Source organism: Harpia harpyja, chromosome 7, assembly GCF_026419915.1.
Source record: "Harpia harpyja isolate bHarHar1 chromosome 7, bHarHar1 primary haplotype, whole genome shotgun sequence".
Taxonomy (NCBI): domain Eukaryota; kingdom Metazoa; phylum Chordata; class Aves; order Accipitriformes; family Accipitridae; genus Harpia; species Harpia harpyja.
The window spans coordinates 57,572,345-57,598,247 of record NC_068946.1 but is presented as its reverse complement, the minus strand read 5'-3'; the positions used below and the strand labels follow the sequence as shown (position 1 = coordinate 57,598,247).

Below are 25,903 nucleotides of genomic sequence, written 5' to 3'. Positions count from 1 at the left end.
GGAACCCAAAGTACAACTAGAAGAAAAGACAAACAAAGGAGAAGTAATATCTTTTCAGATGTGAATCCCTCATAACAGGTTTATTTTCTTACAGTAAGGAAACACTTCAGATAAATGTGGCTCTACAAGATCCACATTTCTTGTTCATTCTGTTCTCATTCAATTGTTGCCTTCAATTTTTAACAGCTGTTCTCCAACTACATTCCACTACAAGCAGCATTAACTGTATACAACGAACTTCCACACTGTGTCAGAAGGAAAAAAACAAACCTAACCCACTGAAAAAAAGTTAAAATATTTTTGTAAATTTAACTACCGCTCTCTTTTTTTAGAAGTATGCATGGAAGATAAGAAAACCAAACATGCCTGAATGTTAAAGTCTAATTCCCTATTTCCAAAGGTGCACATATTTGAGATTATTTGGGTTTTTTTTTTCTAGCCATACTTTTTTCCTCACAAGTACCACACAAGGGCTATGTATGATAAATGACCTTGAAGAATGCTATGCTAGATTCAAACTTTTCTTAACATTTCATAACTATAAAACTTACTCTCTTATTCCTCTGACACCAACTAAACTACCACCTTCCAAAAGTTCTCTCTGTTCAAACAAAATTCATAGTAACAGGTAATGATTCTAAGGCAACAACTCTAGTTTCATCAAGTCAAGATGGAAATTAAAAACTAAGTAACTGTAACTTCATATTCTTTTTTGAAGTCCATTGCAACTATTATAGGAGTATAACTATTGTTTTAAAATCCTGGGAACTAGAAAAGCAGCTTCAAAGGTTTAGAAAGCTAGCTGTAACACACCGTTCTTAAAAAGTACCGCCTAAGTATATATTTAAAATAAAAAGACTAAATATTTTAGAGACTATAATCACATATGACATTTTTTTGAAACACCAAGATATCTAAATTACTGAGTTCCCATTCACTTCCAGTGGAAATCAAGAGGCTAAGGATCTTCTTTCTCTGCTCTCTTAGAAATTAAAAACTTTCACAATAGCTGTTTTTAAACACAGATTTAGCATTAGGTATATTATTATTTATTATTCAATACCATACATGTGAGTTTGCTTCATAAATTGTTGAAGAATGCACAGAGAAACTTGTTGTGATATTCCAGTTTTTCCATTGAACGTAAGCGAAAAGCAAGGAAGTAGCACGGTAATGCAGCTAACTATAGTTAGAAAATACTGGCATTCTTGTCAGTTTTTTTTACTAGACACGTTACCAAGGTTGTAATTTGGAATTTGTGTAAGTATTCCAGCTGGAATGCTAGTGGGGGGGTGCAAGAGACAAGAACAACAAACAAAAATTACCTCCTCCCCTTCAGGGTTAGTAAGTCCACCTGCAATTCCCTAATTTCTGTTTTTCCCTTTTACCATGGCACAATCAGTGTTTAATTTATTGTCTTCTTAGTAGACTTTTGAATTTTTAATTGATTTTAATTTACCCTTCTCTACTGTATATGAAACACTACACCATGGGAGAGAGTTAGATAGGGCTAAATACACTGCTGGCATAAGTCTAATCAATAAATTGAGATTATTTGATGATGACAGTAACTTGAAAGATGTTTTACAGTCTATATATATACACCACTCTATCTTAGCAATTTTTGGTACAGCACTACTCTGATTTTTCTTATTATTATATTTTCCTGACAGCAACCGCAGATACTGTGGGGAGAGGTACAAAGATAGGGCTTTCACGACTCGGAATCTAAGAGCAGTATGACTTAAAAAACCAAAAATCCAAAATGCATACCACAGAAATTCCTCTTTTCAATCACTTATTTTCCTAATTTTACAACAAGCTTTTGCTTATTGTCACTCACATACCCATGCTGTTAGGACACAATAGCTCTTCAGAGCAAAAAAGCACACCTTGAGAAAAGCCAACCATACTGGCTTCAACCTATGAGGACATCATATCCTCAGTGATGTTGGAACATGTTTAAACAGTAACGTATTCTACTGAAGCAGAAAAAAAGCACATTATAAATTAAAAACGGTTAGGATACTATGGGATCGCAGACAGCTACTAGACACAAATCATTCCAAGAAAGCAGAAAGTGCACAGTTGCTCCTCCAGGACCTTCCTAAAAAACTGTTAACTAAATGCAACACCACCTAATGGACCAATCCCACATTTGTGGCCTCAAAAAACATAAACAACAGGAATAGCAGGGAACCAACAGAACTACACCACAACCTTCCGAATACTGTCCCAGCCATAGGCACAAACCAGGAGAGCAACTCCCCATAGACCCCCATGATCCAAGAAGAACTCTGATAAATAGTAAGTGGAAACGCGTGGCATCTGAATTCTAAAACCTTACATGGACTGAAGGGGCTGTTCAGAGAGAAGTAAACTGTTGATGGTAACTAACAGCTACGTTCAGATGAGGCAGTCCCCAAGTCCATAGACCTAGGCTGGTTAGAGGGTAAGCAGGACAGCTGCTGGCTTTGTCTTCTCTCTTCCCTACACACCTCCTCAGGGTTATTCTTCCCACTGGCTTTCTCCCTGACAGGAGTAAACATGCTCTCACCCCCCAAAAGGGAGCAAGAGGTAAAGAAAGGGGGTGCAGGGGCACAAAGAAGTAAGTGTGCAGAAGGGCGGAACGGGGCAGAAGATTTGGAAACATACCCTGTCTCTAGCTGATGCTAGGATGAGGCTCACCTTTCTTTACCACATATGACGGAGTCACAGCAGGAGGAATAGCTGCTTCGTGCCAAGTTAAGACTGCGAGATACCAAGTTCCCACAGAGACAATCCAGTTCAACTGAATATTAAAGCACTTGCCTCAGACACACACAATTTTATAATAGGCTCATGGGTCCATATCACAGTGAGTTACAGGACAAAATCAGAGGCAGATGACCTCTGTCTCTTGGTCCTACGAGCTCTCTAAATGGACCTACAAAATTTAATATTCTTGCAGTACAGCATGAAGGGAGGTTCTATATCCACACAAGTAATGTTATTTACGGCTGGCTGTAGTTAAATTACACATGTGATAATGTGGGATGGCAAGTTTCATTTTATATGCTCATATCATCTTTCCTAAGTCACTGAATCTATTCTGTATATTTAATTTATCCTAATCCTGCATCTTCTATTTTGTATAAATTGGGCTGATGACCAAATCTACACACTTCATCCAACCTGCAGCAAAATTCCCACAAGATACTTGGATCCACATATATGACAAGACAGACTCAAAATTAACAAGCTTGTGGGATCCACAAGGTAATACATTATGCTTTCCACATAACTTGATATTAGGGAAACAATACTAGAAAAATACTCGAGTAACAGCTATCAAAATACAATTTGTTACAATGCCCGAATATAACCAGATGCCACACACTGATGCACACAGAAAACCAAAATTATTTGTTACTAACTTAAAGGTTAGTAATTTCAAATATTTTAGCTACCAGAACAATGCTTTACATTTACGTTATATTTCTTCGCCTCTACCCCAATGTAAAACAGACGAACATCAGTTCTGGAATAGGAGGAAGATGACCTCTCACAAGTTTTTTAATAGCGTCAAAGTAAAACATAAGGTAAAGTCCTGTGAAATCCTGCTTTCTTATTTTTAAAACCTCTGAGTTGTACATTTTCCACTGCCAAGTAGCCTCCGGACAAAAAAGTTTCATAAGCATCAATCAAGACCAGAGTTCTTATTCAGTGGTCAAAGTAACCATGGAAACAACTTAATAGCTTTAAAAGCCACACACAAAAAGCTTTGAGAATGGAAATCAAATCCCAGTTTAGTTGCACCTAGGGATGCAACTGAAAGGCATAATCTGATTAACAAAAACTGTGGGTTTTTCTTCCTTAAGATACAAAAAGATACAAGGATGGCTGACTAAAGTAATGATTTTGTAGAGCCTAATATCCTAAAAGAGAACTTGAACTTTAAGATTAAACTTATCCTTCTACTGAATAGAGAGGATAACTGCAATGAAAAGCTTTACAGTGTATGTCAGTATTAAACATCATAAAACACATCTAATTCTTCATTCAATTTAAGTTGCTTAGAAACCAGATGAATGCTAACTACCAAAATACGTGTAAACTGGAGTTTGGTGCAGATGTTGGAATTCAGATTATTTTAACATGAAGGAATAGGACCGCCATCTTCAAAACAGTGAAAGCTAAAACAATCGAAGTGCAGACTGCTTAAGTCTGAATATTGACAGTGACTGCAGAACAGACAATGTTCCACAGACTTCTCTCAATATGTATTTCTGAGATAACTGATTTTTGTCTTTTTCTCCCTTAACCTATCCGAAGTGAAGCAAAAGACTCTCAACCCACTTAAAAACATATCTGCTATAAAATTATGCTACAGCATAATTCTGCAGTTCTGCTTAAGATGTTTTTAAAAAAAAAAAAAAGTATTAACACTACAGGATCCTATTGCTGCAAAAGCTTCCCTGCAAGCGCTATGGGGTGAAGTGCACCAACGACACCTCCCAAACAAATGACAGAATGAGAGCTTGACTGTAACAGCCCAGGTCTGACCAGATTACTCTGGCATGAACCGGAAAGCAAAGAAGCAGTAAACAAACTTTGCCATGTAACAGTTGCAAACTTTGCACTTTTATTACACATTTGGGGCAGGAGACCAGAAGGTGGCAAAAACCTGGGTACCACTGCTAACTATCCTTAGGAAGAGAGAATGTTGATAGGACTGGCCCAGGGCTATGTGCCTACCAAGGCCACTGCTGGCTTACATCGACAGTCCTCAGAGATCAATACACAGTGAAGACAAGAAAGAAAATCAGGATTCTCGGTAGAAGAGAACACAACCAGCATTAAACTTGGTGCCTGGCTCGGCCTCAACCTGCATGCAATTGTTCTGTCTGCAAACTGCCCCGACATTTCTATGGGAATAGAAGAATCACTAGATTTGTCAGCCACTAGTGTATTGCTGTTAGAAACTGTGAGGGCAGTAGAGCAGTGGAAAAGGTTGCCCAGGGAGGCTGTAGAGTCTCCATCTCTGGAGACTCTCAAAAGCCGACTGGACACAGTCCTGGGTAACCGTGGGTAACCTGTGATAACTTCTGCTTACACAGCCATCACCGAAACTCTTGTAAAGCTCTTTCAAGAATCTTTACCAGTAAAAGCTTAAAAGGTGAGCTTAAGAGGTATAATTCCTTTCCTATTTTAGAGCAAGCGTAATGGTCTGAGTTGAGATGCAATTAAATCACATTGACATGGGGAGCATGCAAAAGATTCTAACGACAGTAACTACTGCTGGGTTATTTTGTTAGCTGCTTTACATGAGGCTTCTGTTCTCTCCGCACCAAGGACATCATGATACCTCTGTGAAAACTTCTGAGTTCTGAAGAACAGCACAAGTAACAAACTGCACCAATGCACACGCAGCGCTATGAAAAGGAAGACTGTCTCTGCAAATAGGAATATCAAACATTCAGATATGCTTACACGTTACTACTGACAGTCTTATGAAACTTTATTCTGCTTCATAGGATGTATTTCATCCTAACAAATGTTAAGAAAAGAAGAGACTTTACAGACAAGTTCAGAAGGAATTTATAAGTGGGAAAAAGAAATTAGTTGTGTGGTGTGAGGAAAGCCATGCAGCTGGAAAGCACTTTCCAGAATGAGGCATCCCTATGTCTGTAATAAGAAATTTTTTAAAGATTACCAAAACCAGTGGTTTTGATATTTTAAAAAACAGTTTTCTTCTACGTTCCATTCCCATCTTATTTTTCAACAGAATTGACAGGCAACTGTAGACAGAACTCTGTAGCATGGTTCAGTGACTGTGTATAAGGTGCTTTATTTTAATTGCAAACCACTGAAAATTGCCCTTTAAAGGATCTGCGTCTTTCAGAATTAAAATGCTTACATGTGTGCATGTACTTGTGTACACACAGCCTGTCCAACTTAGTCAGAAGGCAATCTAGAAGGACAGAAGGAGCCAAGTGACCCCGTCTTTCCAGTTAGGACAAGGTAACCACTCACGCTACTACCAATGCTGATCAGGAGTTGAAGAAAAATTCACAGTAAGTAAAGTAGTTCATCAGCTAGCCTTCTGGGTTAGGAAAACAGGCTTCCATCATGTAAAAACATGCATTAGGGAAGATCAGCATTTAATTCTTTTGTTCTTGAGACTCTGGAGAGACCAGAAAAAGGGAGAAACTAGCCTGGAATGGGAAGAAAACTCATGACAGCTTCAGTAACAGAAGCAGTGAAGTGCACTGAGTGAGAAACCAAGTGAAGATTAGAATAAAAGGCCCAAATGGACAATCTTTGCCAACTGTGCTCAGACTTGACATTATTTACTCACTTTCTGGCATTTATTTCTGAACCCTGGATTACTTTTTCAGTACACAAAATACTAATGTTCTCTAGGAGTGCTTACTTAAAAAAACAACCAATTTTTAAAGAAAACAGTGATAAATGGAGGTTATTAGGACCACTGAAATAATTTCTATTTACGTGTTTTGAGGACAGGATCTTTTTTTTTTCCCGCCCCTTTGTTTATATGTACACGGGATATATCACTGGAATTAGCTTCTGAGAAAAGATATTCACCACATTAACTACTCACTGCTCAGCAAAAATAGTTTAAACTCTTAAATAACTGTCAACAGCCGCAGAAAGTGGGCAAAGCAACACAGAATAATCAAAAACAGCTCCATATTTTAAGCATGAAACAATGCTTCTTCTGTTGCAAGATATTTTTAGAGTAACAAAAAAAAAAAGTCAAACTGAAGCTTTAAAGTATTCCAGTACAAGTTCAATGTTCCAGCTAGTGGATGTGTACTTTATGCACCACAAAGTCCCTTTGCACTTAAAATTCAAAGCCTAGTATCATAGAGAGTTTGGACAGAAAAAGCCAATTGAATTTGCATATTTAGTTTTAAAATGCAAACTATTTAATTATTTTGAGCCTTTCCATTTGCCAGAAAAGCATCTGAAGCTCTTAATGCTCTCAGCTTGGTTCCAAATGTATCAGTCAGATAGAAATGTTTAATGAGACTCAAAGGCAGAAAGGTGGGGTTCAAATATGCATTTAACTAAACAAGTTCAGCTGAGAGTCATCAAACCTTTGCTGCTACAGGGAAATAACTCCGAAAACAATTTTAAAATAATGATTAAGTAGTGGGTCTTAATAAAAGATTAGGTCTTCTTGCATAGCAACTTCACTTTTATTTTAAAGTAGCAATTTGTGTCAGTGAATTTAAGCACATTTATGTTTATCATTCAAAGTGCTGTGCTAGTGCTGTGCGTCAGGCTTTTAGCAGTGGCCTATGCTAATAGGAAAGGGAGAAAGAAAAACGAGAATGGCAGAACATCATATGAGCAATCACAGCTCATGCCTTTGAAGGCCATTTTATTTTTCAAAAAGAATACTAAGTATAATCTCAATTTTGTAATTGTATCTGATCATATGTAAAAAAAAGAAGAAATTTTAAATTCACTGATTTCATCCAACTTGTTTAGTATAAAATGTTGATAAAGAGCAAGGCATACAAACAAAATAACTAAGAGTATGCCAATCTACAACAGAACATAATGCAGAAATAAAAGCATCCATTCTATCCTAACATTCAAAAGCTTTGTACGCTCATATTTAGGTCAAAGATACTTATATAAAGATACTGGAATACAAGAAGGTGGTAAACCAAAGGAAACTAAGTCTCAAAAGAGTATTGTAAAAATTAAGTCTGATCTACAGGACAATCAAAGAAGAGCCAAGAAAGATTATTAATATGGAACTTTTTTGTAGCCCAAATTAAAAAAATCCGACTATGAAGACAGTCACTGAAAGTACAATGCATACGAATACATAAGCACTTCAATACCTTTTATTTCATCACCCAGAAATCAGAAACACTGACTTCATTTCTCCAGATGCTCTACCTTTACAGCACTATAGTATTACATTCTAAACATTATCTTTTTGTTGATATAATAATTTGTCCCTTGTTATTTGAGCACAACATGAATGTCTAACAAGCTTTTAAGCTGGAAAACCTAAAAGTCCCAACTACTTACCACATTAATTTCTACTGAAATCAACGGAGTTTTCATGCATACTGTGTACTACATTTGATGTTAAACTTCTGATGGGATTTAGTGCAGGAAGAACACTGCAAACTAAGCACAATACTTCCATTATTCATGTTCCTTCAGGCCTGATATTGGGTCAACAGAACGACAATGCTCATGCTACTAAAAAGCCATCTGAAATAACTGAGCATGTTCTGTAGAAATTTAATATATACTATTTCCTTTTCAAGTTGAAATACATTACAAGTATTTTATACTGAATGGTCTTTTGCTTAGTAAGTGGAAAAAAATGCAGATTCCCAGAATGCAGGCAAGTTGCTAGCTTTAGGACAGTTAAAGAAGAAAAACATAATTATATACTGCAAAGCAGCTGGCAGCATATAAAAACCAACAGGAAATACTAATACAAATCTAGCTCTGAAGTACTTTTAAGCATTTAAGAATAAGTAGCTGAATAGAACATCTACTAAAACAATCATAATTTTAAAAGTATTTTTTGTTTACATTCTGAAACTTATTATGTATATTCTTCATACTATCACCTCATCATGGACACAGACAAGACTTGCAGGTAACCCTGTAGAACTTGAGTTCAAACAACAGTCTTCTGGCTCCGATTTCTTGAATTGTGACACTGAGATGTGAAGTTTCTGTGCCATACTAAAATAAAAAAGGTCAGGTCCTTTTCCAAGAGAGGCCAGAGGCAGAGAATCTCCCAGTGGCTACAGAGGTGAATTTAAAAACCTCAAGGAAAGAAACTGGAAAACATACAATCCACAATTGGAACTATGAAAACAGAAGAGAGCAGAAAGAAACTTCCAAGGTAGTTAAAAAAGAAACACAGGGTAGAAATAAAGACAAAGAGATGAGATTATCTTAGATTTAGAAAATAAAGTCCATTAACAAAACAAAGGCAAAAGGCAAAGAATAAGCAAAGAAAATGGGTGCCCTAAGAAGAAGTCATAAGGACCAGTGAGAGTTACACTAACAGACTCCCCATCAAAAAGACTAGGTCTGCCACTTCTCACTAGATACACACCTTCTAAGGATTCACTAAAGAACTTGGAAACGCTTCCAAAGTTTAAATACATAATATTTATTTGATGATAGCAACCTGACAAAGAAGAGAAAATACTGAATTTTTACTTTGTTTCTGAGACTGGATGAAAACCTTGAGAAACAAATGGAAAATGAGAGAGTAATTGCTGTACTTTTCCAGCTCAGTGTACAGGAGACAGTGTAACACCACAAATTATTTTCCAGGACACAACAATTAATATTCCTGTTTGCCCTTTTCCTGCTTGGTTCCAAACATTCACAAAATAGTTTTCTGTTACTTTAATGTAACAGGTGCAGATTGTGGTTTTTTTCCCCTTGAGTTCTGTCTTTTACCAAGTATGTACATCACTTTAATGGAAGGAAGGGGGGCAAGACAGAACAAAAATCAACTTACAGATACTTATTTCCATACCACAGAAATAACCGTGTCTGAAGGGGTGTAAAGACAGGTTGCTTCATACTGCAGAAAACCTAAAAAAAAAAAGCTGGATGCAAAAAAAGTTGGATGCCTAGGTCTAAAAATTGGTTTGTCTGAAATTTTGTCCCTTTGGCACATCAGTTTACCTAAATGGGCTATCAACTACCTTGTCTTCAAATCCATGTTTAGAAGTAAGTTTAGTAAGTTTTGTTTTGAAAAGTTGTTCTATGCATAAACAATATGCTGTCAACACTGCTCTCTTTTCATCTATGTTCACGTATGTTTGCACATACTGATATGCAATCATGTACGTTATTACATATGTGCATGTTTAAACACACAAATTTTGCTTCATTTAGATTTTACCTAATCCTGCAACAGCCACCTACCTATCAATGCCTCCCAGACACAACTAAATAAACCCGTTTTAATAAAAGAATTGTAGAAGATAGAATTATTATGGAAGCAACTGCAGGATCTGAGCCCAACTATGTACTGCTAGCATACTGCCGTTGGAGGAGCCTAAGGTGCCATTTTTTCAATTCACAAGTGAGATTCCCACATGACAGACTTTCATCTGATTAGGGCAGAAACTGTTTATGTAAAGACCCTCTACCAGTCTTTAGCATAGCACTTCAGTCTCTCTCCCAGAAGCATGAACACTAACTCTTGCAACCCTCTTTTTCAAGATAACGCCGAATTTAAAAGTTTATTAAAAATTGTAATTAACATACTCAGCAGCTAGATTTCAAAAATGTTACGCACATCTTCAGCTCTTAAGCTCTTATATCAGGGCAATTGAGGAAATTCTAACATTAAAATCCATACAAGCTATTTAAAAAAAAAACACCAAAAACCATTCCTAATTTTCTTCTTGTTTTTTAATCCTTTTACAGACTTTTTAATACTAGAGTTGTGCCTTCAATCAAGAAAAAAAAAAACATTCCTGTTTGCACTGATTCTGCAAGGCTAACAGATGTAAAACCAATAAGATATAGTTAATGCACAAACAGGAAGTTCTATTCAGTAAAACAGGAATCATCCTACTCAGATTTGACTTATGCAGACTTCCAGGCATTCCTTTTAAGCACAAATAAACCCATGGGACAACATGGGTTACTTCAGTTCAAGAATAAACTATTGCAGTTTAGCCTAAACCTCTTCCAATTCGACTTCAGTTAGAGTGAAACAATCACAAGTGGTCAACACAGAGCTTTCAGGAGTTACTGCTCCTCAGCTGCAATTCAACTCCTCAACATCTCTCCTCTGTCTACTGGGATGCAAAGTCTGACAGATTCACCCACGCACTCTAGCAGAAGTTTGCAAGCCCATTCATACAGTCAGTTCTGAAATGGCTGTGGCAGCTTTAGATTTGCTGTAACTAACTGCTAGCTGTTCAGCATTATTCCTTAACTGGGTATATATTGAAAAAAGATCACAAAAGTCTTCCTAACCAGGTTCAGTTTGGCACTACTGAGCTGCACTCTCCCACCTACTTCATGCTACACTCTGAAGCTCCGAAAAACCCGAAAATTTTTCAAAACTTCATCAGCAAAAAAATCAAATCCATATGCCCACCAACCTGAGAAGCATCTGAATTTACTATTGCATTACTCTCTTAAATGGCGGCTAGAAGGATGGATGTTTCCACATTAGCTGTCTCTCAAGTCAGCTTCCATCATTAGCATTCATTTTCACTCTCTTCACAGTTCCGTAGAGTAGTAAATTTTAAGAGCTGCTGTTGTTACTAAAGTCCTGAAGGGCCATGAAATAGGACAACTCTACAATGAAAAAAATTCCATTTCTCACTGTTTCAAGTTTAAGGATCAGGGAGAGGAGCAACTAAAAAATAAGCTCTACAAAGACCAGTGTTCTTTGCCTTGCTTCACATCTTCTCCAAAAGCTGAGAAGTGTCTTACAGCTGAAAGAATTGGAAGGTCCTTTGGAATAAAAGAGAAAACGTATTAAACTGAACACAACTTTGCAGAAGTCCTGGCTGCAACACAGAACAGAATGCACACATTTCTTTTCAAACTCTTCACAACATCTTCAAATATAAAATAAGCCAAAATCTCTGGAATCCACTGTATAAATTACTTCCTTTTAAAAAGCAGCTCCTGCACTCCTCCTTACTATAGCTTTCACCAGCCAGGCATTATTCATCGATTTTTCCCAATACTTGGTTTCCGTAACATTCAATTCATACATGAAACTATAGAGCTTTGCTTAAAAACAGAACAAAAATGAAACCAAAAAACCCTCCCCACACTCTTAACACTCCCCTTGGTGTTCAGAAATACAGCAGCATTGCATTTGTTAAAACAAAGGGAGAAATTCTTTCTTTTGCACACATTAATCCAGACAGATGTGATGAGATCCTAAAATAAAAAAATATGTGTTTTCTGACCTAAAGGAAAAAGGCTTTTCAAGCTTCAGATTTTAATCAAAGCCTGGTCACAGCTCCATTCCAAACAGCCTGATTTTCCTTTTCAGCTTAAACCAATTTCCATCTAGTATTTTAAGGAAAAATGTACCAATGAAAGCCTCACCACAGGAATCTTTAGCCCACTATGTTTAAACAACTCCAGCTGGTAACTTCAAGTCAGCAGTACATACAAAATTAACAGGATGCCTTTCGTCTTGCTCTGTGATCACTTCTGTGCATCTTTGATCTAGTGTCAATGTTTTCTCTTTTCAGGATAGCTCTCATCATTCAGTCACTTACAAAGAAACCGTGGCAGAGTGTATACTTCAGAAGACCACAAGAATTTCCTGAAGAACACATTACCTGCCAGATGAACACAGAACTGCTTTTTGCAAAAGAACACTTTTAATACCCTCCCCTTGTAGGACTCAGTATAACTCAGTATAGTTTTAAAAGCCGCAATACAAGATACATATATAACTTGTTTGTCAAAGAAAATATGACTCCATTGTTTTAAAGGTTCTGACAAATGTGAATGTGGTGGTCTATATTACATTCTGTACTTAATACATTAAAGGAATATTTGTTTTTACTTCTTTTTTTTTTAATTATGTGAGTAATAAATTTGTGTTGCCAAAGAGCATAAATTCACTCTTATAGATAACTTATGATCTAACTCATCAGAAATTCAGATATATTAGTCTACATTAATAGTTTGAAGCTAAAAATTTAACTGTGAAGAAAAGGTAACTGTTACTCAGATACATTAGCTTTCCAGACACTGCAGCAAAGACATCAGCATGACCTGCACAGAGCAGGCAGGTTTAATACTCAACCACCAACACCTGCACTTCTAGAACTGTTACTCTTTCTCAAAGGGCATTGCTGGTCCTTCTCTGCCCTCGAAAATGGCAATTAGAGTTCTTAGTTACCCTTTTTCCTGAAAGGCAATACAGATAAGTAATGGCCTACTAAATTTATGATCAATAGTAAAATAAACTTTATTTTTTTAAAGTAAAATTTGTTGATGATTAATTTTACCCTCAAATATCTCCGTAGTTAAAGCAAAAACTAGAAGATGATAGAAGTTTGATAATCAACTTTAAAACTTTTGACTAAATTTATTTTCAGTAAATATTTTTCTAAATACATGAATAACAAAAATTCTATCGCCCATAATACATAATGGCTTTTTTCTACCACATAACTGAATCAGTAGTTTAAAATATATTTCTATAGTTCAGGGTGCTGAAACTCTGGCCTTGGGGCATGTTTAAGCTGGCAGGACAATACACACAGCCCGCTCTCACTATTTATATGGTAAGAACCAAGAGCAAGCTGCTCTTATCTGTCCTTCCCGGCAGCGATTCAGGGGCTAGTGCACTGGATACCCCTTCCAGGAAGCTTCAGACCTGCTACTCATGCTCTGCATGTAAGCAGTCCGGCCAAAACGGAGGCGAGGGGCTATGGCCGACAGACCTCCCTCCTGCCGCTGGCACCAGCAACAGGAGTCACCCGCCGCCCTCGAGATGGGGCGTCACTGCTGCAACGGAATAAACTTAATTGCTGGATTGATAATGCACAACTCATCTACGTTATAAAATATTTTATTAATATTCATACCTGAGTCTTTCTTGTTCCCTTTTCCACCCTCTCGGCTCTTTTTTAAAACTGCCTTTAACATTTTAAATGTTGCTCCTAAAGGATAACAGAAAGAAACAAAAAATAAATGCAATATTAATAACATCCGTTCACACAAACCCAAACAAAATAAAGATAGGATCAATACAAATAAAACAGTGAGGTTATCGGAAGAAACTTTCTGGTAGTTACATTGCTTTTTACAACGTAGCTTGGTTAAGCAAAGTCCTGATGCACAAGGAATGTTTTAATACTTCAACTAAGCAATTAGAGTTCACTGTCTTCTTGTACAGAAAAATAATACAGCATTCTCCACATTCCACATATAATTAAGGTTATAAGGCTAAACCTGTGTAAGTTACTGTAAAACACTCTGGCAAAAATAAAACAGAATAAAGGTCTAACTCCTGACCAGAGTTCATCAGCATAGCTGGGGGAGCAGGCGACATGTTAGAAACCTGCTGTCAGCTGGACGCTCCAAACTGCAGGAGCGTAAAACAGAAACGGCTGACAATGGGACATGGTACCACCACACAACTGTTCTCTACCTATATGCCATGCGCTGTTGACCAACACAGAAAAAGCTTAAGAAGAAATTCCCTTAAATCGCTGCACTGCTAAGTACATGCCTATGTGCCCACATATCCATGCCTGTGAGCACACGCATTTCCATCTTCCACATCTCAAATTTAACAATCAACTTGAAGTGAGCAGCAGTTGCAGATTTCAGAAGATTATTAATTGTAGGAAGACTATATCTGGGATGTAAACCTGGAAGACAGTTCAGTTGTTTCAGATAACTATCTTCAGTTACAAGGCAAAGAAAATGGAATGAACAGAATTATGAAGAGCACTTCTTTCTCAAAAAGCTTTCTAGAGCAACTATAAATTCTAATTTCATTTGTTTTCTCTACTGAAAAATTCCAAGGATATCTCATTTTAGAGAACTTGCCATACAGAATATGCAACAAGAAGGAAAAAAAAAAAAGTTATCTGACTATGCTGTCTTATGTAACAGATTGCCATAAACACCACATGAAATCAACAGGGAAAGCAAAAATCTTCCATCCAAAAAATACAGATTCTTCAGAAAGTTCACTTCTTTTTATGAAATACAGCAGAAAAAGAAAAATCAGTACAACAGAGTTCTTAAGCTTCTATGAATAACCTGAAGCACATACAACTAATACTAATTAGAAAATGGGAAGGTTTCCAGAGCACAAATCCCTGGGTCAGTTCCACACAGGTACAGCTGTGCACGCTAACGGCTGTTTTTCATGTAGCAAGGTAACAACTCAAGCAAGTTGTACTGATGAGTTACACTCCTTAGTATCCACCACAGGGCAAGCAGGCAGCAAACACACTATCTTCTGTGCTCTGCATCTCGGGTGAAGTATCTGCTAAGGATTACACACAGGAAAATAAAGATGCTCTGCTAGTAACTATCTTTCTGCAAGCTACAGGAGTAAAACAAGTTCTACAGTATTTTCAGGTGTTTCCCAAAGAATGTCAACTAAGCAGCCCTCTCCAGTTTCAGCATTAAAAAAATTGAAAAAGCTCACAAAAACACCCTCAAAATTGGATCATCTAACTAAAAAAAAATCAAATAAACTAAAAGGAAGCAAATTATGATTATTTATGGAATACAAACCATAAATAAATTTCTGAAGATAAGCATCACTATACTATACTAGAATGTTGAATGCCGATGGAAAGAGTGAAGCAGGTTTTTTTAAATATATACTCTACGTGCTTCTAATATCAGTGACTCGGTATCAATCATATTCTCTATAAGCAGAGGCTATATGCCAGTTATCAACACATCTGTCCAGCAGTGTAGAAGAGGCTGGATTGAAAGAACAGGGTTAATGACACTCCCTTGAACAATGCTCAATTTTTTGAAAATAAGAAAATATCTCCTAAAATTCAACCACAAGATCACAAGGAAAAATCAAATGCAACATGAGGAAACATTCTCCCTTCCTCGCTTGTCTGGATGAGCTAGATAGACAATCCACAACAGCAAAGAATTTTCTGAGATTAACAAACTGCACTGACAACTAGTAAAAGAAGTTTAAAATGGAACAACTTGAACCAAAATTTAACTGCAGCCCTGGTTACTTCCTCTGAAATACCATATACTTCATGTTCCCAAACAGCCAATTACTGGGGGAATGAGAAAGATAGCTAAGTACTGTATCTCCACTCTCATTCATCCTGTGTGTTCCCCAATAGTTTCCTCTTTCCCAGTACTTAAGCTTTCTAGGCTTGCAAAGGGAAAAAGAAGCACTTCTCCCTTACAAAACAGCTTTCACAAAAAGCAGTAACAAGGGAAAACGACAAGTCATGTCCTCAGGTACGCTGTTACAAAAAAGGAAGAATGACTTTTCTGAGAGACTCGGACATGGTCAGCTGGAAACAGCCCACATGATTATGAGAGAAAATAAACCACTTACTAAGTTGCATGAAGACCAACACTGCCTTTAAAACAAAGAAAGTCATCATTCCACTCTACCTGGTACTAATGAGGCCTCTAGAAATGCCTATATCCATCCCACTGTAGGCACCAGAATTCAGATCTGGACCAGGTGGAGGGCACGGAGAAGACAATGCCAGAGATCAGCGGTCTAGACAGTGCAACTTAAGAGACTGAAAAGGTGGTTTATTTTTAAGAGAACACTTGAGGAGAGACCTAACTACATTAGCCTGTTATATATTTTAACTGTTACACAGAACAGAACAGCCTATCCTGTATATCAACTTTTGATAGACCAAGTAATACAAGCCTGCTTTGCAGCCAACAAAATTTAGTTTAGAGACTAAGAAAAAACTTCCCAGCAGTATGGACAACAAACTACAGGAAAACTGCCAGCCCATAAGGAAAGAGTGGAATATTTATCTTTGAAACAGACATCTGCAGGGAAAAAAAAACCCCACACAACTGGTTGTGGCTGGAGTAAGAAGTGTTAGACTGAGGATTAAAGATCCAGACAAGTTAACGCATTTCATTTGTATGATACAGTTGTTAAAGGATGGGGACAAAACCAAAACAAAAACCACAAGACAAGCTGTAAGCCTCACAAGCTTCTGCTTCAGGCATGAAAAAAACTTTAAAGAATTGGAAGAAAAATAAGCTATCAAAAGTTGTTTAATAACGGAAATCTGTCACATGGATCAGATACGTAAGCTGGAGGATGTACTAAAAGACCTTTCGAAAGTCCTTCCCACACCTGTTTTCTGCAGTGTCAGACTTCAGCCAAGAGGAATATACAGCCTACAAACAGGTTCACAGGAAAGCTGTAACTAGTTATCAAATAGCTTGTTATGAAACTGTAGATTAAAAAGGAAAAAAATTCTAAAAAAGGGGTTCAAACTCTGAAGATTTAAGCAGCTTTCCTTTCTTTAACAACTGGTATCTCTTACAGAAATTTAGTGCTTGAGGAACAGTATCATTTTTTGTTTAAATAGAGTCTGGGGTTTTTTTGAGCAAGAGTCATGTGAACACTTTATATTTTTGGAAATCAAATCCATCTTCAAACAGTATTAACAAATCAAGAACCTAAGAATATCTTCCATAGTGTGAAATAGGTATGAGGTAAGAGTGACTTCACATTAAAAATGATATATACAAGCATTATTTAAATCATTACAGATATTCTAATGTTACAGACAGCTAACTTTCCTCTTGCTATAAAATATTGGTCTTTATTAGGTATGGAAAAAGGTATTTTAAAATATTACTTCTTATAACAGCACAAGATTAAAATCTGCAGATTAAACAAAAAAGGCAGAAGACTGCTCAAACACCTTAAACATATTTTTCCTAAAATCTGAATGACTCACTTCCCAAGTTCATTAAGTATTCTTTCAGAACAGCTTCCTCCTTGTGCATATCATGTAGGCTGCAACGGCTGTGAAAACATGCACGTCCAGTTTGCACTGCATGTACTTTGGCTATAGAAAAAAAAAAGTGCTATAGTGAATGGTTTTTGCTCAAAGACCAGGCTTCTTTGATGTTTTCTGAATCACACAACTGTGTGAAGTACAGTACTGTTACAGGACAGCTGTGATATACATTTCATACCTATCAGCCAAACTCTTAGAAGTCTTCATTGTTATTTCTTCCGGCAAACAGTAGACTCCAGCTCCATTGTTCGCTTTCCCATGTTCTTGATCACCATTTTAAAAAGGACCTTTCTAATTTTAGTACAAAACTCTTAAACAACAACAAAAAAACCCCAAACTGAAAACAACTGTTCTGACTCATCTCGAATCCTTCCAGCTACTTCACACCATAAGATACTGGTCCATGTATGAGTTTGGAAATAACACAGACTTTGTGCTTCATATTCGGACACTGGTCATTTGTTCCAGAAACCTAAATATATAAATTTCACCTTGATATTACAGTTTGAAGGTCTTACATTCTTTGGAACCCATTTTTATATGTAATTGGACAGTTCCTTAAAATTAAAATTTTCTCAGCTCATTTCAGTATGTTGCAATTGAGGTAATGGCACTCTAGGGTATTGTAGCTTTTAACATTACTAGCAGGCATTCACAGGTTCAGTTAGAGCATTCAGCGAAGAAAACAGTGTTCAATCATATAATTCAAGGCTGAAACATAATGGATATGTAGAAGAATGGAAACTCTAATTAGAGCTGCAGAGACATTCTTAATTTGGTATTCCCTAACTTCTGCCTGGCTTTGAAACGTTAATGTTTCCTCTAAAATTATTCAGTGTTGTATATTGCTGGTATGTTGTAAGATAAGTTTTACTTACAAGCATTTTAAAATGTCTTAAGTCTTGCAGAACAATAGTGACTTTATTAAAATTCAGCTGGTATCACCACAAGAACAAGGAAGAAATAGTCTACCCAAAGTCTTGCTGAAGTTCACAGAGCATGTCTCATCTAGCTCTGCCCTATAGAGACCACTGGATGCATTTTTTTTAAATTATTTTTTTTCCCCCAAAGTGATACAGCTTAGTGGTGTAATGCAATCAGAACCAAAAATACAAGAGGGTAATTATGGAAGAGTTTGGTTTCACAGAGATGATCATTGGGGCAGGGAGCCTACTGCAAGTGAAGACAATGACATTGTTGCAAGAGAACTGGATCTTTCTTAAGAAAAAATGCAGTAATAATAAAACACAACATTTACAGGATCTTGAACAGGTGCAGTGCTAAAAGAAACCCTCTGCAGCAGCTCAAAGGGAGAAGAAATGTGAGCTTAAAACAAGTCAGTGGAAAAAATAATGGGTGCAAAGAGGAATCCAATGGACAAAGAGGCAATGGGCACACACTGAAACACGGGAGGTTCCCTCTGAACATCAGGAATATTTTCTCACTGTGAGGGCAACCACACACTGGCACAAGTTGCCCAGGCAGGTTGTGAAGTCTCCCTTCTTGGAAGTATTCAAGAGCCATCTGGACATGGTCCTGGGCAACCGGCTCTAGATAACCCTTCTTGAGCAGGGGGGTTGGACAAGATGACTTCCCTGTGGTCCCTTTTAACCTCAACCACCTGTGATTCTATGATTAATGAAGATGCTGAGCAGGATTAGACCTAGTATCAACCCCTGGGGTACACAACTAGTTATTGGCCTTCAACTAGACTTCATGCCACTGACCACATGTATTGCACGCATTTCACATTGTACCATTACAGTACACTATTCCCTTTGAGTCTATCCATCCTGTAGGCCAGCATACTGCACATACTGCTTTTAAGGGATAAGCCCCACTCACACTCAAAAGAGGAGAAATGCCTTAAAATGTATCTAACCTACTGAGAGAGGGTGATGGGAATAGCAGGAAATGCAACTGTAAATCTTTTGGGTTGGTTCAAGTATGTTCCCTTTCTCCAACAAAACTCACCTTGGAGCAACCACCTAGCAGAGGCAGTAAATAACCAGCTCAAGGGGCTACAGAGAGGACACTTTCTGCCTCTGAAGAAAACCTCATGGCACAGACGAGAATAAAAACATTACAGAAGCTAGCTGTACTGTAGTAGAACGTGTATTCTAACTCGCTCAATCTTACTTTAAACGGCATATACCTCCCAGTACTACAAGATCCAAAAATTCTGATTATCAGATTCTGAAAGGAAAGAAGATCAACTACACGGCACCAGGCTTGCTGGTGTCAGATGGAATTCTCCTCATCCAGAGGGCAGTGGTCAACGGCTCAACATCCAGACAGAGATCAGTGACAAGTGGTGTCCCTCAAGGGTCCATATGGGGACCAGTACTGTTTACTACCTTCATCAATGACACAGACAGTGGAATCAAGCACACCCTCAGCAAGTCTGCAGATGACACCAAGCTGAGTGGTGCGGTTGACATGCCCGAGGGAGGAGATGCCATCCAGAAGGACCTGGACAAGCTCGAGAGGTGGGCCCATGTGAACCTCATGAGGTTCAACAAGGCCAAGTGCAAGGTCCAGCACCTGGGTCAGGGCAACCCCTGGTATCAATACAGGCCGGGGGATGAAGGGATTGAGAGTAGCCCTGCCGAGAAGGACTTGGGGGTAGTGGTGGATGAAAAGCTGGACGCGAGCTGGCAATGTGCCAAGTCTACCGCCCAACTGTATCCTGGGCTGCCTCAAAAGCAGTGTGGCCAGCAGGTCAAGGGAGGTGATGCTCTCCCTCTACTCCGCTCTGGTGAGACCCCACCTGGAGTACTGCGTCCAGCTCTGGCGACACCTTATAGCAGCCTTCCAGTACCTAAAGGGGTCTTGGAAGAAAGACGGGGACAAACTTTTTAGCAGGGCCTGTTGCAATAGGACAAGGGGTAATGGTTTTAAACTAAAAGAATGTAGATTCAGACTAGATATAAGGAAGAAATTTTTTTACAGTGAGGGTGGTGAAACACAGGAACAGGTTGCTCAGAGAGGTAGTAGATGCCCCATCCCTGGAAACATTCAAGGCCAGGCTGGATGGGGCCCTGAGCAACCTGATCTAGTTGAAGATGTCCCTGCTCATTGCAGGGAGTTGGGACTACATAACCTTTAAATGTCCCTTCCAACCCAAACTATTCTATTGATTCTAACTCTAAGCATTTTTTCTAAATACATAGTCAAACACCCTCTTCCAGATAACCTCCTAAGCTAAGACATCAAAGAAAATAAAAGTCCCAATGTATTTATTACACTCTGTTTTTTAAATAAAACGATTTTTTTTTTTCTTTCCCATACAAAAAATGTATGCCATGTTAGAAAGACTGCATTATGCAATGGTAGGATCTGGAGCTGTTAATGAATTTTAGAATCTGAGAATGATATTCTTCATACATAGCTGGAACAGAGTGAAAAAAAAAAAAAAAGCCAACAACAAAAAAACAACCAAACCACAAACACCTAAGAACTTGCATACTATACTTAACTTCCTTCTTATTTTGCAAACATGACAAGTATAAATTTTCGATTAACCAGAACAGAGAGGCTTGATACAGAACTGAAATTTTACAGTATGTGTCATTCCTATTCTTAGGATATAGGTAGGGGGTAATAAGAGATCAAATAAAAGGAATCAAGGACAATTCCATCCTAGACTTTCTCTTTTTGGAATTGAGGCCACCTTCCCTACTGTGCATACAGTTCTTCAAGGATCTATTCCAGTACAGAACAGAAATGTCACGCGAGATGGTTGCTTATTCAGACACATTCAGTGTAGACACAAAAGTTGCCTATTACCTGGAAACAAAGTCCATTTCCTTCCTTCTCCCCTATAAAATGATATGCAAAAATGAAAGATAACCACTTCCAAAGAAATTCACCTTTTGATCTGTCAATCACACTCAAGGAGTGACCTAACCAATAAAGGCTCTGAACAGGAAAGCAAACACAGTGAAATTTACTATTCATTAGCAAGCTGAAAGGTACAAAAAAATAAACTGTCTTCTTAAGTAGTTCTAAAGACAACACCTCGGCTACTTTACAACATCATCCAAATTCCACAAAGGTGTGTAGCTGAACCATTTAGGAAACGAACCAAATACTACAGCTTAGAAATACTGATTACGAATAAGCTATGTGTTTTTAAAGAAAAAAAAAAAATAATAATCCCAGCTTATTTGTACATACTATGAAGCTTTCTGACACACAGCAAAAAGCATTTCAGCTTCAGGTAAAAAATTTCTTCATACCCGTCTTTCACACTTCAAGAAGACTGATCAAATTGAACAGCAATACTGTACATTTTTATTTCCTCATCCCTTGAAACAGACATGGGATATTGGATCTTGTTTTGTTTTAAAGATATTTGTATTAATAGGATATTTTCTGGTAATGCTGGCATCTTGTTTTTCCTAAGCACACCGTATTTCCTCTTTCTCCACAACTAAGCTTAAATAAAATAATTCACTAACTAAGATTTCAGAATCACTTTAAGCTATTGCAATAGTTTTGCTTTGGTAAACAATTCAGTTTTAGATTTCCCTGGTTCCAATTTTTAAACTCTGCCCTGAAACCACCTGTTTGTTGTTCGGTTGTGGGGTTTTTTGTTTCTTTGTTTTTTAAAAGATTTCAAGGTCTTTTAAAAACTTTAACTATCATTTTCATTTTTAAAACAGATACCAGATGTGGACTTGTTATCCAAGGGCTGATATTAATAATGTCACAAAAGAAGGAAAATACCTCAACACTCTTTTGCTTATGCAATCAAACATCATGTTAGCTGCTTACAAAACTCAATCCCCCACCCCAGCTCATGTCAAATACATTATTTTAAAATAGGTGCTGCCCTCCCACCAGTTCAACTGTTTATCTTCAGATACACAAGACATTTCATACAATTGCATCATACTCAGAGCATGAAGGGAAGGGGCGGAAAGTCCCTTGATTTAAGAATTTGTATGATCAGTGTTATTATAAATGAGGGACTCCAAAACAAGATCAGATTTATAAAATACAAATGCTAGGTTATGTAAAGAGTTGGGAGCACAGACATACACAACATTTTACTTCATTCCTAATCTTTACAAATTAACTTCACTACCTAAGGAATCCCCTCTGAAAAGCAAAAAGACAGAAAAAAAAGTATCTCTCCACATTTTCACTCTGCCTGTGAGTCTCCCTTAAAACTCAGCAACTTCCTTGCATGAGAATATTTTCCACGTATAGCTACTACTGACAGATACTAACATCAATAACAAGATGATTCATAGATTTTGTTTGCATTCGTAACTTTTGTTCTACCTTCCTTAAAGATTTGCAGCATGCACGTTTTACATACCTTACCTATCAGAGTGGGTTATTTTCAAAGATCTAGCCACAACAGTTCATCGCTTCTGGAGAGATCAAATAAACTAATCCTACAAGGTATGTAACCACCTGAGCTGATGCCCGTGAACTCCACATTTACCTGCTTCCCAAAGCTGTGTTGTTTAGCCTCTCCAGATTTAAATCGTGAAAAACAGTTAGCATATATTTGCAAAGAAATAAAGGGTGGAACATCTTAGTCATTCTACCATTTGCACAGAAGTACTTAACGACTTACCACCTTCAGTGTACTATTTATTAAATATATACTTCAAAAAAAGCTGTATTTTAAAAAGTGGATTTTGTATTTTGTAAATATCCCAAGATTCAGTCCTAAGGTTTGCAGAAAACTTCATTTAGTCACAGCTGCTTTCATTGCCTTTAAACGCATTAAGAATTTCATTGTTTAGATACAGAAAAGTTTCAGCATTTCCCTTTTCTGGCAAATTCAAATTCCTTTAGCTTAACTGTACTTTTCAAACAAGAGGAAAATAGCAGCAGCAAAAAATACTTAGAGCAGCAAGGTGTTACTGATGTAACAGAAATCAAGCGAGACAGTAAGTAAAAAATCCTTTAAAATGACTACATTTTCAGTCATCAATATCTAATGTTTTACAACAGAGGGCATATTCCCAGATCTGAGAGACTCCTAATTCAAGAACGAACAAAACCATTTGAAAACAAGACAATAGTGTTTTTAATGTGGTTTTTTTTTTTTAAGGTACAACTTCTGATGAGATATATTTGTGTTTTATTATTATTCAAATACATGAACGAAAAAGATAAAACAGATGCACTGAAGAGGTCTGTGTCTGACTTCATTCAACAAAAAAAAGTAAAAGGCATTTACAGTGTTTCCAATGGGCTATGTTTAGCCAAATCTAAACAAACTCACTGAAGTTAAACAGCTATTATTGAAATATTTTTCTACAATATCCTAAACAATTATGGTCTTTACCCTTTGTAGGTATTTCTTATGCAGGAAGATCAATACCGATACAAAATTGACAAGCTACACTGCATTTGTTTCATTTGTTGCCCATTCAATAACCTAATTATTATTAATCTTACCTATGAGATACTCCACATTCCTCCCCCCACCCCCTTATCTGACACCCCTGAAAGTTATGCATCAATTTAATAGGAGACTGCAAAAGAACACCACAGTTTCCAATTTGCTGCTCACTTCTAAATAGTGGAATTATGCCCCGAAGCATTGTTAAAATATAATGAAAGAGGTGAAAGATGAGGAAGCATGAGAAAAACCCTCATTATCATGTTAGCTATTAGAATGTGCTTTTGCAGCAGCTTTTTTCCCACCAGTCTGGTTCTAGATTTGACTTCCCAGATATCATAGTTGTACTTATTCTACCCTGCAATCACCCAGTTTTCTGCTATGCTACTCTTTTACCCTGTTGCTGATTATTTTGGCCACTGTCTCTAAGGACTGCCAACACAGGGGAAAAGATGGTCTCTCCACTTGACTGTTGTCCAAAAATTCTTGGTCAGGTGCCAGATACTGCAGAAATGACTGCTTATCAGTTTTAAAGATTACTGTTCCCCAGCTACCTGTTACTACCCTGAAGCACTGAAGAAACTGATCTTGCACTCAAGCAGATGAAGAGCACTCACAAGTCAGAAATATTAACTTTGAAGGTCATAAGCACCTGTCTGAACTAACATGAACAAATCAGCAATGATGCGGATGAAGAATCATCAGCTGAGTCATTTGCCTGTCTACATTGGGGAAGAAGAGCAGCAGTTGTCAGAGAAGCCATAAAATCTTAAACATTTGCAGCTGTTTCTCATATGAAAAATATCTGACCACAGATGAGGTGTAGACAAATTTATTTTTCCCCTTCTCTCCCCATTCTGCCAAGTCCCTCCACAGAAAACGCCAAGACCATAGCCTTCTACCATCTTCTGCAGAATTTCCCCTTTCCTCAGTTATGACTTACAAAAAACCAAAACCAAACCAAAACCAACCAAGAAAAAAAAAACCAACAAAACCCCCTGCTTCTCATCCCTACTGAATTTATCAAATTTATTGTTGCTATTTAGGCTTCTTCCTGAACGGTACCCCTGTAGCTCTTGTCAATGACAAGATACTGCCAAATTCTTCAAAGGATCAAAAGATCCACTGTGCTTTCTTAGTCTCATCTCATTCAGCCTGACTCCACTCTCACCAGGGCTGTTTTCTCCCTTCAATTTTATCTTTAGGTATCACAGAAGTAAATTACCCTCTATCATTCCACAGCCTTTTATTTCTAAATTCAATTAATTATCTTTTCTCTCCTCCAGCTTTGCAAGACAGGGATCAGTGTATATAGATTATGCCACAAACTAAGTTTTCACTTCAGAGGCAAGAAGAAGGTGGGTGGGTGCGGTGAGAGCAGAATAATGAAGGGTGGTTAAGAGAAAGACTGCTTGCTACTTGTCTTCAGCAATAATCCTCACCTTAATAAAAAGGTTTCAAAAAAACCCCCAAAACCCCACAACCAACCAGCTGGCCCTCCTCTAAGTGGAGGGTCACTATCTAGAGAGGCATTCTAGAATGAAATAAGGTCACAAGGTTTAAAAAAAGAGTCCTGAAGAAACACCATTATAAGCATCCCAGTCAGCAATCCCTAGGAACCAGTGGACGTCACCGACGTAGTTTGCATTGAGGCAGGAGGGAGCAAAGGAAAATGAAAAATAACCATAGATATGTTTTTTTCATGCCTTTGTCATAACGGCCACTTTCATCCCATCTCTCTCCATCCTCTCATGTTAAACACAGAAAAAGCGACAAACGCCCTACTTTAAAATCAATTATGAAAGGGTCAAAACACTAGGCAAGAAAACTCATCACTTTCCAGCTGGCAGAAGTGACACCCTGCACACATTATGTCAGCAGAAAATCAAGAGCCTAAAACTAGATGAAAACTAGGTCAGAAACTGCCATCTCAGCTTTACTAGCATACAGAAAATGAGAGTAAGACAAAAATCATGCTAACCAAAGTCTTGACCCAACTCATAATAATCAAGTC

General features: G+C 37.5%; 1 protein-coding gene across 6 annotated transcripts in view; it reads right to left on the bottom strand.

The window, feature by feature from the left end:
* Positions 1-25,903, bottom strand: part of TANC1 (tetratricopeptide repeat, ankyrin repeat and coiled-coil containing 1) — a 102,983-nt gene that overhangs the window by 59,681 nt on the left and 17,399 nt on the right. For 4 of the 6 annotated variants that reach the window (XM_052792992.1, XM_052792999.1, XM_052792994.1 and 1 more), the window contains exon 2: positions 13,596-13,670. The exons of 1 other annotated variant lie outside the window; for it this stretch is intronic. In XM_052792992.1, coding sequence (XP_052648952.1) covers positions 13,596-13,656 — 61 coding nt within the window. In that variant the 5' untranslated portion in view covers positions 13,657-13,670. Of the gene's footprint in view, positions 1-9,523; positions 9,601-13,595; positions 13,671-25,903 lie in introns of those variants that run through there. One more of the 6 variants, XM_052792995.1, reaches the window with a different exon arrangement.